Source organism: Sardina pilchardus, chromosome 11, assembly GCF_963854185.1.
Source record: "Sardina pilchardus chromosome 11, fSarPil1.1, whole genome shotgun sequence".
In the NCBI taxonomy this organism is placed as follows: Eukaryota; Metazoa; Chordata; class Actinopteri; order Clupeiformes; family Clupeidae; genus Sardina; species Sardina pilchardus.
Genome location: NC_085004.1, coordinates 4,310,707 through 4,326,000, shown reverse-complemented (window position 1 = coordinate 4,326,000; position 15,294 = coordinate 4,310,707). Strand labels below are relative to the sequence as shown.

Genomic DNA, 15,294 nt, shown 5'->3' with positions numbered 1-15,294 from the left:
GAGAAGAGTTGTAAGACACTGAATGAGAAACACAGAGAGATCTTTGACCTCTTTCTCCTTGTTCACATCAGCCTGATGAGCCTGACTGGAAAGGTCTTTGTCAGCAAGAACAAACTTCAGCATGCTGCCAGAACAGCATGGTTGTTTTGTCTATACAGGCATAGGAGCTACAGTTTTTAATCATAAAGATCGCCCCTTTTTCTTGACAAAAGCAGCCAACATCATATTATTGTAACAGCTGCAGTTCTAATGAGAAATACATTTGAAATGTTTGTCTTTCACATCATGAAAGAAATTATTTTAAATATAAAAGATCATGGTCAAATGTTATTTCTCAGACAAGGTTTAATCACATATTTAGTCATTCTCCAATGAAATTATAATTTATGTAAATACATTTCTATTTATAGAGGGGCTTAAGCCAAACATTTAGTCTTAGCCAGCGCACTAGCTAACTGCTAACCAATGCTGTTGTGCCTTGTGCCAACAGATGTGTCTCATAAAGGTCAAAGCTTAACTGGGGCCGATAAAAGTGAGGTAACTGGTCCATTCTGAAATTTTATGTAATGCAAAGCTTCAAGTTCTTTTGCATGTTTTCCCATCAGAAAATAAAAAGAACTTTGAATGGGTGTCAGGTTATTTTCAGTATTTCAAATGACCAAATACTGTCAAATTAATTTGAGAGTATTAAAACTAGTTCCTTAGTGGCTTGCCTCAGAATTGGTAGAAATCCGCACAATTTTTACTTAAAATATAAGGCCTATAACTTCTTGAAAAAATGTAATCACTAATTGTTGTTACCAAACTATTTATTTATATATTTTACGTTTGTCTGTGTTTGTTTGACTTTTACTGTTAGGCTGTCAAGCATAATTTATGTAAATGTGTCTTTCACACAAGTATAATGTCATGTCATCTAGTATGACCTTTCATTGTTGCAGGTTTTTGCTGCAATGACCACAGTAAAAAAAGAGAGTCTTGTAACAAATGAGAGGCTTACAGCTTCTCTGCACCCACTTTCACTGTCTATTTGCCATTTTGATATTATGTGCCTACCAACATAAATATTTATAGACTGGTGTCATGGATCCCTGTTCTACCCTGATAGGCTGCTGAAAGAACAGTGCCTGTGATGTGGCACAAAAGGAAGTGAGAGGTATGTGTGTCACACCCATGACAGATTCTGACCTTAAACCTATGAACATGAAGTACAACACAACATATATTTGATGGCCTATGGAAGTCACACAGTTATTATTACTCACAGCACAAATTGTAATTTAAGGTTAGTGTTCCATTCAATAACCTCGTGATATCATGTGACAAATAAATACATGAATATATATATATACATACATATACATTCACACACACATGCATAGGCCTATATAAACATTTATAAACATTTTGATAAAATATCTCATTTGTATATACTCACACATACTTTGTATCCTCTTGGTAGCCTACAGTATATAAAATGAATTGAATATCAGGTGGGAGAGATGAATGTGATACTTGAAACCTTTTTGAAATCATTTGAAAGTCTTTAAGTAGCCCTGCCTCCTGCAAAGCACTGAGAAGCAGTGCTGCAAGCCTCAGTGGCTGGTGTGGGGGATGGGGGCCATGTAAATAGTTTAAAGCCTTCCCTCTTGTTCTCAGACTCTAATGTCTAATAAGCTCTGACCAACTGTTACTATACATTACCCTGCTCCACCCACATGTTAAATCAGAAGCAATACAATCATTCTCATCCACATTTTAATAGTAGGCTAATTGAACATTTAATAAAATCTTAAGATACATAGCCTATTAGAAAACAGTCTGCTCTTCAACAACTTCATTTTACTGAGCAATCGTAGACTTGCAACAAATTACCCCAAACAGCACCTATTGTTCTGTGACCATGTGACAAGGACATCATGAACGCATGCTCTGTTCAGGGCATGTAGATAGAAGAAATATCACAGGACGAAATTCATAAGAGCTGTTTTTGCCTTCAAAGCTGGAGTGTTGTCGCGCATGCTCATTGTTATAATGTGGAAAAACCATATTGAGATCTCGTACTGCCCTAGTGCGCATGGCCAATGCTTTAGTGTGATTGATGTTGGTTTGGCTTATGTGCCTGAGCTCCCGGGACACAATCAGCTGCACTTCATATAATACAGAAAGTGCAGCGGCAAGGAGAAGTTTTAGAGCAGGCTGCGGGAGAGAGATAGTCGAGCCTACAGCACTGCTACGACTGAATTATCAAAAAATGTCAGCGAATAAAACCAAGAAAGTGAAAATGGCCACCAAATCATGTCCTGATTGCGACCAACAGGTGAGTAACGTTTAATATTTGTAAAAATGTTGGTATGTCTTTGATACATTTTAGGAGCTGTTTGGCTGCTCAACTCTAGGCAGCAAGGATCACTCAAGCAACTATGTCAAAGTTCTGAATGGGAGGGGTTTCAAGATGTATTACATCTAATGCAAAATATTTCACTTTGTAAATGTCTTATTTCAGTTAGTGATTCAATAGTTTAGTCTACAAGTTTGGTTGAATGGATATCGCTAGACACGAGTGTAGCTTCTACTTGAGTCATTCTGTAACCGACATATTTTACAGACTGTCAGTCGGAATATTGTGGTAAAGATCTGTGTACCCAGACGTTTCCTTATTTCTGATGCACTGTAGCCTATAATCCCGTAATATTGCTACATTGCAATTTAAAGGCAACTTTTGAATAGGTGATTGGAACAATGTTTCATCTTGAATGTTTGGTTAGCCTATGGCGTTTTATCCTGTTCGATTAGGATTTCTTATGACTGGGGCGATAGCACCCTTAACGTATGCCAGATTAACCATCGGTGAATGAAATGGCGACAGTGAAATTACAGAAGAATTTCAGTTTATAGTTTCCTGTTGTCCTACCCTTATCGATCGAAACATTATTCGGTCGTAGAGGAATCAGCAGTCACGTTTAGCTGTTATGAATGGCTTGGTCGTTGGTATTATCGGCACGTGTCCAAAAATGTAGTTTCTTGCTGGCTAGCTCCAGCGACTTTTTGTCATATATTATGAAGGACATAACATAGCGATGATCAGTTCCTAATACAGAACAAATGCGTAATGCTTTGGATATTTTACTCGCTGCTCGCCCAAACATATGCATTACCAAAGATAACACCGCTAGGTGGTAGATATTCGTCAGATATGCTGTGCATGCAAACCTTTGTGAAATGCTGATACCCTACTTCTCAAATATTAACCTTGGATTTTTCTTTTTCCTCACAGATCCCTGTAGCTTGCAAGTCCTGTCCCTGCGGTTATGTGTTTATTAGCCGAAAGCTCTTAAATGCCAAACTAAATGAAAGATCACCACCAGCATTAGGTAATGCCAATTTACTTGATGAATAATTTAATGCAAAATAAGTAGATTTTGAGTTTCAATATTACATGCGAATATTTATTTTGGAAGTCTGTTTCTAGGGTCTGCTCAGGGCATAACTGCCAGAAAGCTAACATATGTACATATTATTATACATTATAGGCCTAATTTAACCTATTTCTTATGATTGTGGTATGAATTTAGTGGGAGCCTTATGAACATTTGTCTTCAGTCTTAAATTGCAAAGGGACCTATAGGTTAGTCAAGTTTATGGGCTAAAACAATTTAATCTAGAAGTCCATTGACTTTTCACATATTCCTTTAACATAAGAATTTTGCAATCTGTAAGCCTCCAGGCCTTACTGTCAGATATATATGTGTAGGCTAGTTTAGTCAACAGGAGCAGTTCAGAATGTTGAATTGAGTGGTGCAACAGACAGCAGCAGCCAGTAGTGAGTGCCTGAAAGCGCTGTTTGCCTGTGTGTAGAGAGTCATGGGGGATGGGCTTACTAATTCCTGGCTGAAAAGCTTGTTCCTTCAGTCTCCACTCTGTGTTGTTTCAGAGTGGAGAGTACAACATCCGTCTCAATAAAAGACGCACTTCTGCATATTTAGTTGAGCATGGAGTAAGTCTGACTTGACGGTTAATCATGAAAGAAATGATCATAATGAACTGGTATTTCCACGTCATATGTTGCTTTTGATTTTAGTATGCCTCTGCCTTGTGTGTGTTAGGGAGGCAGGAGGTGAGAATGTATGAAGCGAACCTGTAGACTCCTCATGGACAGAAAGTAATTTGTTCTTGATGAGAAAGCCCAGGTGATGAGCAACTAGCTTGATTTCATAATGATACGGTGGAACCCGGGCGGGCAGTGTGTACCGATCAGACGTGAGGCAATGGGGCCATGCTGAGTGGTTCAGCATGTGAACAGATTACCAGCTCCCTCCCTGACAACATGAGCACAGGCTGGTTCTGTACGCATACCCTCTATTCTATCAGGATATGTAGTGGTATGTAAATACACCAAATATTTTTTACAGATTAGAGATTAAAGAGACACAGAACACAAAAATGGCCTGTAGGCCTACTTCTGTTTGGTGCTAAATGAATGGCTATAGCTATGTTGGCTATATGTGAACTCTAATACCTAGTTTTATTAGATCAGTAAACTGTATAAACATGGTTGTCCATGGAAGAGAAGAATGTCTCCTTGTGAGTAGGCCGAGGCGAGCTTTAGATTACAGCTCTCGTCTTTAATGACGGGTGTTAGCAAGCATTCTTTCTCTCCCTTTTCACAAGAGTTCACCATTTACTTTTCCTCAGCCAAATATCAGCTCCACTACTCAGGAATTCATCTTTCCATGTTAGCATAGGCTGCCATCCAGCATAAAAATAACTACAAGAACCATATTTATGTCTTAGCCAATGTGATAAAGATGTATAGTTTTTTTCAGATCCTTCTTTTTGGAAAATGCTTCCCATTAAGCAAATAGGGAAAATGTCTGTTTAATTTTGAAAACAAAAAAAAACTGGTGTAAAATATGAAAACAGTGAAGGATCTCAAGACCAATGTATTCCTATAAGTTACAAATATAACACGTTTTCTTTCTAACTGAATACCTAAAGATGATAAACCAGTGCAGTATGGTGAATGTGTCACAACCCTCTGCAAATAAAATTAGTCATATCCTTAATCTCTCTCAGGACATTTGTGTTCCTGTTGAGACAGGCTGTTGGTAAGACTAGAATTCCTCAGCTGCTGTGCAGTCTTTCATGGGATGGAAATGCTTAAAAGGCAAAAAGGAAAAAGCTCCAAATCTATTAAAATGAGATGAGCAAAGATATCTTGTGTCTTGTGAATGTTAAATCACAACATGGCACACTCGTTCAAGAGTTCATAGGTTCAAAATATACAGAAAAATGGACATGGTTCATTGACTGTTCATCTGCATGTGTTAATGTATAACTCTCAATGGTGAGATCTTGGCAGGCATTGTCATGCGTGTGATTGGTCATTGTGAAACCACTCTATACTCTTTCTGTTTCTTTCTCCACCCACACCTCTTAGGTGTCACAGTGTGTCACCATTTTCAGTTCATTTTTAAGGATGAGGCGCCCTAAAAATAATCCCCCATGAGTAAGCAGCAGGCCTACTTCCTGTTAGGCTAATGAGTGGCTTTCTGATTAGATCTCTGAGTCTGAGGAGATCGCCACACTGTTGACCCATATATACTGCTGTCAGTGGGGGATACTGCTCAAAGAACTGCAATTTATGAGATGCACGGTTGCAGTGGTTTCTGAGCTAATTTATGAGGAAATTGTTTAGTGGAAGAAAAAAACCTTGTGTATTTGAATCTTTCTTGTATTTATTTAACAAGGTTCTCTTGTTCTGTTGCTGGTATTTTATCAACAACATTAGCAGCATGTATGATGTAACATTTGTAATGAAAGCCATTCTGCTTTTATCTTTTTGAAATGTTGCTGAAGTGTCAGTTTTCATTTTTGTCCACTGGAGGTACCACTGAGCAGAACTAACAGGGGAAAATCAACATTGAAGTGGAGCATAAACATTTATTGGCTTTTGTTATACAGTCACATGCAATTTAAAAAGATGTTTGACAGCGATCTATAACTCTTATTTTTTGACCATTAGACAAACTGGATGCAAAGAGAAGACGGACGGAACGAATCCGCCGAGAAAAGATCAACTCTACCTCCACTAATGATATGGAAAACAGAAGACGATCTCGCTCCAACAGCCAATCAGAGCAGATTCGCAGAGGACGGGGTCGACCTAAGACCACAGGCCTGAAGAAGCAGGAGGAGGAGAAAGGTAACTCTGTCTGCTGGACTCCTGCTTTCATCAGCACTATTGTATCAAGAGCCCACAGCACAGTACAGCAGGTGGGAAGTGAGGTGGGAGCGCTGTGCTGTGCTGTGGTGGGCATTATTCTGGGCCATTTTGTTCAATAATTAAGCTGACTGGCGCAGACAGGAAGTGGTGCGACTGCATTCTGGGCATGCCCTCCACAGAGAGTTCAGCACAGCGTACTGGCAGCCGTCAGATGGACGTTTCAGATCAACCAGTGAGGGCTTTAGCATGAACAATTGGAATGATTAGCTTTTCTAGATGGCAGGCACACAATCATTTTCTTGTGCTGCTGAATATTATACCATTGTCGAAAAATAATAAATTCTATTTCTATAATAACTATATAACTACATAACATAACTATAACTACATATATAACTATATAACATTTCTAGTCGTTCTGTGGGAGTGTAGATGCATGTACAGGGTGCTAAACCTGTATATAACAGGTGCAGTTGAAGACTATGTTATGTACAGGGTGCTAAACCTGTATATAACAGGTGCAGTTGAAGACTATGTTATGTACAGGGTGCTAAACCTGTATATAACAGGTGCAGTTGAAGACTATGTTATGGTTCCTGCATTTCTCCTCCTGTATATAACAGGTGCAGTTGAAGACTATGTTATGGTTCCTGCATTTCTCCTCCTGTATATAACAGGTGCAGTTGAAGACTATGTTATGGTTCCTGCATTTCTCCTCCTGTATATAACAGGTGCAGTTGAAGACTGTTATGGTTCCTGCATTTCTCCTCTAGTTCCCCATTCAGTTATCTTTGAAAACACTATTTGGCAGGCATCTGTTTTCAGAGGACTCCTTCTCCTCTGCTGGAGCTATCTAGAGGGTTTAAGCTGCTTCTCTCATCTCATTCTTTAGTCAGCTCACACAGCAACCCGCATATTGCAAACACCCTTTCAGTCCTGTGTAGGAGGGAGAGGTGAGGGAGAGGATGCACCGATTCTGGCCTTTTCATAAGACATGGTGGCTGAATTGAAGGCGATGACAGGATTTGGTTATTTTACAGAGACATTATGTCAAGGATGGTGTCCAGTTTCCGCCTCTGAGAGGCAAGCTCCAGGTTGTCAGAGTGAACAAGGCAGACATGGCTGTTGGTGTTTGTCTGCTCTTTGAATTATTTAGCAACGGTCTGATCTAATAGTAATCACTGCACTGTATTTTATTAGATTAATTGCACTGAATAACATTTATGATGGTGCATGGGAAGAGCATCGCTGCTCCAAAAGCAGGAGAAGAGCTCGATTAGTCGAATATGGTGGTGAATTGGAAGTCATTGTGTTCAGATTAATGATTTACAGACGGGCTGCTCCCTCGACTCTCTGCTAAATAAATCATAGTGTCACTTTTCCAGCTAGCGCTATAGCTACTCTTATAGGCTGGGAAAAATGCATGGCACTGTTTATTTGGAAGTGTATCATTTTTCACAGCCCTAATCAGGAGTTGATAAGCAATGTAATTCAATAACACATTGTAAATCACAAAATAATAATTAAATGTGCATGCGGTAGGCCTGTGGACTTGTCTTAGAATATTTATTTATATATTAAGATTGTATATTGTCTTAGTCATTCTCACAAATGTGTCCCATTACTCTTGTGTGTTATGACAACAGAAAAACAGGAGAAGGAGGTCGATATCTATGCCAATCTGTCAGACGAGAAGGCCTTTGTGTTCTCGGTGGCCTTGGCTGAAATCAACCGTAAGATCCTTGGCCAGAGACTGATCCTGTAGCTGTTACCCTGGCGATGACTGACAGGTGAAACTCAGGAGTCCTGCTGCCGAGGCCCAGGCACGGCCTCTGTGTCTGACAGAAGAGGGGTGGGGGAGGGGGGGGACGAGGAGGACTTTAAAGACTCAGACCTGCTTTTGATAGTGGGAGCCACTTGGACTGGTTGACACTAGTTGGGTGTTGCCTGGGAAACCTGGTGGCGCAGGCACCTGCTCTGCCTGGGGAGAGGCGCTGGAGCCACTGGCTGACTTTACGAGGACGCGGGAGAAACGACGCCTATGGAGGCAAACGATTCTGGTGCTCCGCAAAGTCTCTATGGATTTATCTTTTCATCAGATTTTACATGACACAATACGCTGAGGGTCCATTGCCATCCCATAGAGGAATGCAAGCTGTTCAGTAGAGCTGAATGTTTTTTAAAAGGAGGTGATAACTATGCCAGGTTCTGCTCTAAACGGCCACAGGGCTGATCTGGTACTGTAATTGTGACTTCAGTGTAGTCCTAGGCTTGCTGATCTACTGAACTGTTCATTGTAGATGCCATGCAGCGCGGTTGGTGACCAGCAAACCTAGTTTTTATGCTTGGGGGAATACCATTGTATATCTTTATTTATTATGCCTGTTCCACTCTAATTTAAATGCTTATTTTATTATCCTCTTTCGTTTCTGTTTCATAAGTGGCAAAGCATATCTAATGTAATATTTGCTCTGTATATGAGCGTATTAAGTGTCAAAGGAAAAATCCACTTCGATTTTAACTCCTGTATTTACAAGGGGTAAATTCCTGCCATACTTGGTCTTTTGTTTTTGCACTGTCTCAGTTGTCCATTAATGGAAAAACATCTTCAGATGACTGCACTCCACTAGGCTTATGTTTCATCACAGAAAATCCTTTTAAGTATTATTTTAATGAACTGCTCCTGTGATGCATTCTGACTCCAGGCTGTGATCTGCTCCCAGTTTATCACCAGAACAAAATGCTCTGGAATTTAGAGAGAACAGATGGAAAAAAAAATGACAGCAAAAAGTTATTTCAACACATAGTGGGAATTTGATCATTGTGTTGTTTGTTGTTTGAACAAGGACCTTAAAAGAACAGTCAACAGACGTGACTTGCTCGGTTTCCAAGCGAAAAAAAAGTAATATGGTGTTCTGGAATGTCTCTGCCAAATAGCACAACCTAGAATATGCTCTGTTAGAGCTTTGGTTGGGAAGAGCAGACCTGTAGCACCATACTGGGCTTGCTATTGTGTGGGGGATGATTTGCCAGTAATAGCTGTTGCAAAGCCCACAGACCACACCACTCCTCCTGCTTATATTAAAAAATCATTCTAAAATAAAAAATAATGATTTACTATTAATCTGGCTTGTGTGTATTCTTTACTGTAGTGATTTTAACTGTTAAAAGAATGCCATTTTCGGTACAGAGATCTTAATTCAGCATACATACCATGTTCTGAGCAAAATGACTGTAACCCATTGCCGAAAGGACCCATTTAACATGATTATTTTAATTAACTGAAACTAAGTCATGAGCAGAGGGATGGTATCGGAACAAAAGAGCTATAGTTTCTGTTTGAATATCCCTTGATGTTTGTTGTTTATTATGCTACTTCCATCATGTCTGAAACAAGAGGGCATATGGATCAGATGCTAAATTAACATCCAACATCTATCTTTAAAAAGCTCATGTTGCTTTCAGACGGTATTGCTGCTGAAGATTGTAATCATGCAGGCAAGTCAAATACAAGCCAAGCGATTCAGCAGTTCATTGATATATGACTGACCTACATTGCTTTCTGTTTATGCACGGGGAAGGCACTGCTGCCTTCAAGCAGTTATTGTGAAATACAAATTGGGCCAAAATGCATTTAGATCTACCAATATGTAGTGGCTGACTGTTTTATTGATTTAGCATTTCACATTTTTTTTGTGAACAGAAATGGCATTAGGAAATAACTCCTGCATGGTTAAAATGGTTCTTACAGATATGCCCCTGATATTGGGGATTTTCCTTTTTTGATTTGTTTTTCTCTTTCTGCCCTCTTGGTGCTAGTTGGAAAGATTCCTCCTGACTTGGAATCCCTGTGGAATGTCAACAGGTTTCCATGGAAGATCCAACCCTCACCACTCCTGCTATGCCGCCACAGCGCCTCGGACAAAGTGGCACCTCCCTGACTGAGAGCACTGTGGTGCACTGGCCCACATGTGTGTGCTCAGCAGTTACTATCTCAGCATGGATTTAAATTGACTGAAACTTGAGATGGCTTGCTGTTGGGTGTGCCTGCAATATGCAAAGTGTGGCCACCGACTGCAAAGCCTACAGCGTACCTGCTGATAGTATCATCACCCAGGATGGGAGTTGCCTGTTGCATTATCCAGCATGACCATCCTCCTGAGAAGAGCACAATAAAGACAGGAAAGGAGAGCAGTGGGGAGAGATGGGGGGGGGGGGGGGGGGGGTGTTTGCAAATGATCACTGTGCTCGGGGGTACAAGCTGCCGTGAACCAGAAATCTTTCCTGGTCAGCACAAGTCTCTTCTCCGCCTGGTGCTGTATGTGTGAAAACAATGCAGCACTTGAAAATATGGATACAGCTAAAATGTAGCATGCTTAATTAAAATGTAGGTTTAGCATTCATAGTTGCCGTTTAATTATGCCACTAGAGGATTATGTGGTTTGCCTGCACAGACGGTGTAATCAGCCCTCTCCGTAGTCAGAGAGAGCATGAGAGAGAGAGAGAAAGCTTAGCACCATGTTGAAGGGTTGTAGACTTCAATGGGGATTTCCCTCTGCTCTGCTCTGTACAGTCATCGCATTCACACAGGACCACCGTGATAAGAAACCAAACCTGGCAGACAGACTCACTTGACTTGGGCTGTCAGGTTACCCTCCCTAACAACAACACAACAGTGTCTCTCAGGGAAGTTCCTCCCCCAACCAAGCTCATCCACAGATGACAACTCAGAATCAAACATACTTATGTTCTCTCTCTCTCTCTCTCTCTCTCTCTCTCTCTCTCTCTCTCTCTCTCTCTCTCTCTCTCTCTCTCTCTCTCTCTCTCTCTCTCTCTCTCTCTCTCTCTCTCTCTCTCTCTCTCTCTCTCTCTCTCACACACACACACACACCACATGTTTTTACTAATGCTGTATTTTTTTCCATCTCATCTTTCTGGCTCTTCTTGAGGTAATGGCAGTCATGATGTATCACAGAAGGAAAACAAGATGAGTGGTAGAGGCTGATTCACCCAGTCGTGTCACAACAGCCTTGAGTGTGTGCAGGAAGAGGGGACATGTTACCTCAAATGAATTTCAGCCACACAAATGATATCCTTGCCTCTGCCTGTGGTTTATATAGCACACACTCACCCAAACCATTTATAGCACAGAGAAGCGCTACAGTTTATCATTATGATTGCTCCTGTTTGATAAACAACAGCAGAAATAATAACCTTGGCGTTGGTTGGATCTTTTTTTGGGGGGTATTTACCTTCAATGTATGTAAATATTAGTCCTTGGTTGTCTCTGTTCAATGATCTGGAAGATGAGTCTGAACTCAGAGGTTCTTGGACTGATTTGTGTGCTGACAGGAAACAATGTTGCTGAACAAGCCACCCTCTCTGACAATGTTTCCACTGAACTCTCACAAAAATAAGGATGCATTTAGACTATGGTAAAGACGACATCTCGCAGAGACGCATAATCTAATAATAACTGTGTTTTAGTGCTGTTGTGACCACAGGGGTATTTAACCAGAATGGCTTAAAATGATATATGAAACATTACATAAAAAGCTTGGGAGGCTTTGTTAATTTTGTTTGTAACATGGTAGCCTGCAGTTTGAATTAATTCATAGGACTTCTTTAATGCGCACTAATGCACCACCGTATATGATCAAGCAGCTGAAAAAGCAAATGAATGTGATGACTTATAAAACAAATATGAAGTATTTTCATAACAGTTCAGATTTCAATGTAAATGTACAGGGAATTGGTTACATTATGCAATTTTATTGCACAATCCCTTTTCAAGCAATTGCTCCAGGGTTAGTGTAGTCACATCGGAGCCATTCTGCAAGCAGAGTGATATAATATGGGTCTATTGTGCTCACTGTTATCTGGGGAGGAAATGCCACTCGTTGCAATAAATGTGTTCCTAGGTCACATGACTCAGAAATGATGTCATTAACCAGGAAGAGTATCCATTGTTCTTTTAGGGTCTAACCCAACCATAAACAGTCAAATCTCTACACATGCACAGACTATTGTGTTTGAGAAAATGCTGTTGGTGAATTATGGCTGCGTGTGTATGGAACATGATATGTATCACAATATCATGAGAATGAAATATAAAATCACAAATGTCACATTTTATATGCATCATAGAAATGCTAATCAGTGCTGTGTGAGTCTTGGCTGAGAGGAAATTTGGAAGGTCATCTTGTCCTGAGAGCAAATTAATGAAATGTTAAGCACTCCAGTAATGAATTGCTGACCCACAATGTTTTCTGCAGTTACAGAATGAACAGAGGTAGCAGGAAGCGGTGGCAGTAATTCAGCTGACTATGTTGGGCTGAGAGTGTATCTCTAGTTACATACTATTTTTATCTTCTTCTGAAAAGGAATCCATTTATTTCACTGAATATATTTAATCTCAGAGGAATGCTTTCCCAGTGGTGTGCCCTAATTTTGGGTGCTATACTGAATAGTACTATTGTTCAACCAATTGAGTGCAGTATCTGAATCGTCCACCAGATGGCACACAAGTAACGCGACAAATTCTGAAAGGGAGCGTTGCTAGGTTGTGTTGGTCACATATTAACGGGCTTCTGGTTTCTTTTCCAGGGAAGCTTTGAAGTCTTGAGGGGTTTGCATGTAGGCCTAAATATGATGCACTTCTGCCTCTGCGTAAAAATGTTTATAAAAACAACAAGAACTGCTATCAACTCAACTTCTTTCAAGAGGACATTTGATGGCCAGATAAGGGCAAAGGGCTCTTGACTCTTCTTACTCAAGTGGGTCGGACAAAGTGGACACAGTTGGACAAAGAGGGTCTGGCCAATTGTTGTCCAGAAGTTCCACAATATCTTGTGGCCACCAATTTGCTTCATGACAACCAATTAAGATCATCAGTATTTCCATGATGCTGCCCTAGCTGATCTCATCTTCATGTGCCAACATCTTCGCCCATCTCTGGATAGCCTACATGAAGAGGCCGTCTGTGGTATTGCTTTCAATTTATTAAACAATGAAAAGAGATTTCTGGCCAGTTCTCCTGTCCACAAGATGGCGATAGTGGGCCAGATAAGAGGATGATTCTAGTTGCATGGACAAGATTTGAGAAGAAAGGTAGCTGTCGATCTAGTGTTTGTGCTCTATAGGTTTCTAATAGCTATAGAGACTGATTAGGGACGATCAGAAGACATCAGGGTGACTGATTAAAGATGCACACGGGCACATAGGCACACACTTTTTTACTTGTTCACTACAGGTAACGCTATTGATATAACGCTCTCACCACACATGCAGGTGGCCACTAAAATAACAGTTGTCATCATATTGTGAGCATCCAGGTGTAACCTACACCATTGTGGAGGAGCACCAAACACACATCAGCAGGTAAACCACATCACATCGTCAAATAAATACATAACCTTGGAACACCAAACACACATCAGCAGGTAAACCACATCACATCGTCAAATAAATACACAACCTTGGAACACCAAACACACATCAGCAGGTAAACCACATCACATCGTCAAATAAATACATATCAGCAGGTAAACCACATCACATCGTCAAATAAATACATATCAGCAGGTAAACCACATCACATCGTCAAATAAATACACAACCTTGGAACAGTTCTCTACACAACCACACATCAGCAGGTAAACCACATCACATCGTCAAATAAATACATAACCTTGGAACAGTTATCTACACAACCATGTAACAGTATCTGACAGACTGGCAGAGACATCAGAGGAGACATCAGACTTTAACTTTGCTACCAAGATCTTTGTGGCCATGGCACCATGAAGCACCTGCCACTGAGGGTCACCAGAGAGAGAGAGAGAGAGGGAGATGTTGGTAGGGATGGATGTGAGAGTAGAAGTGATTGTGTGGGATGGCAGTGGGTTCGCGTGACCCCTGCGTGACCCCTGGTGACCTGGGCAGGCTGAGGCCTCCTGTGAGCGTGCTGTTCCCAGAGATCCTTCATTACTCCGCTTGAACCCTCTCTGCTCTTCCTCTGCTCTGCAGCCCCAGCAGGACATCAGGGTCCTCTCCTCCTGGAACACCCTGTGCAGCCCACACACACCATCTAGCCTGCCGACAACACTCCCAAAAATACTTCCCGCGGTGCAGAGAGGGAGGAGAGAGAGAGGAGAGAGGGAGGAGAGAGAGAGAGAGAGAGGGAGGAGAGAGAGAGAGAGAGAGAGAGAGAAAGAAGGCTTTAGGCTTTTTGTGGTGAGAGCCGGAGTTCTGTCTGGCCCGTTAGAGGCCCGGCGGATGTGACCACTCTGGGCCCTTAAGAGGAGCGGGGGGCAGCCAGACGTGGGGGTCAGCAACTCGATGCCTCCGTCTGGGACGTGTCACTGACGCACTCTGTCTGCCCGTGCTCAGCAGAGCAGGGGGGTGTGGGATCAAATCCCTCACAGCCTCATTTTCTCACTCTCGCACAAACACGCACATGCTCACGATTGCGCAAACAAACACACATGGACACAAACACACAGCACGCACAGCGTGCGTGCACACACTCACACACACACACACACACACACACACACACTCTCTCACACACACACACACACACACACACACACACACACAGCACGCACAGCGTGCGTGCACACACACTCACACACACACACACACACACACACACACACACCACACACACACACACACACACACACACACACACACACACACACACACACACACACACCCACACACCCACACCCATCTTACATATACACTCACAGATATGCACACAATCTCGTGAACAATCTCGAACACACACAGAAACCTGTGTGTCCAAAATGCGACATGTTGAAAGAGAGGCAGCAAGTGCATGCAGCTCTCAATCACTGGCCCATGGGCTCTGTGTGCTGTGTCCCTCTATCCCAGTCCTGGGCACAGACACACACGTACATGCAACTACGGACGAATGCACCCACAGACAAGGGGGGAGGCAAGTGCATGAAAGATGGCATGTGTGATGTGAGGGAGGGAGGGAGGGAGGAAGAGACAGAAAAGGAGAGAAAGTTAAGACTCGGCTTCATCTTCCATCCATC

The 15,294-nt window shown here is 41.7% G+C and overlaps 1 protein-coding gene across 1 annotated transcript; it reads left to right on the top strand.

Moving 5' to 3' along the window:
• The first annotated feature begins 2,000 nt into the window (after nt 1-2,000).
• On the top strand, nt 2,001-9,350 carry c11h16orf87 (chromosome 11 C16orf87 homolog). The gene is made up of 4 exons (XM_062549652.1): nt 2,001-2,320; nt 3,278-3,374; nt 6,026-6,205; nt 7,873-9,350. The coding sequence occupies exons 1-4, from the start codon at nt 2,102-2,104 to the stop codon at nt 7,989-7,991; spliced, it is 615 nt and encodes a 204-aa protein (XP_062405636.1). The 5' UTR covers nt 2,001-2,101; the 3' UTR covers nt 7,992-9,350.
• Nucleotides 9,351-15,294: the final 5,944 nt, after the last annotated feature.

Coding starts and splice junctions, on each gene's coding strand:
- c11h16orf87 (XM_062549652.1), top strand. CDS start 2,102: ATGTTGGTTTGGCTTATGTGCCTGAGCTCCCGGGACACAATCAGCTGC. Junction 2,321..3,277: donor GTCCTGATTGCGACCAACAG/GTGAGTAACGTT, acceptor TTTTCCTCACAG/ATCCCTGTAGCTTGCAAGTC. Junction 6,206..7,872: donor GAAGCAGGAGGAGGAGAAAG/GTAACTCTGTCT, acceptor TTATGACAACAG/AAAAACAGGAGAAGGAGGTC.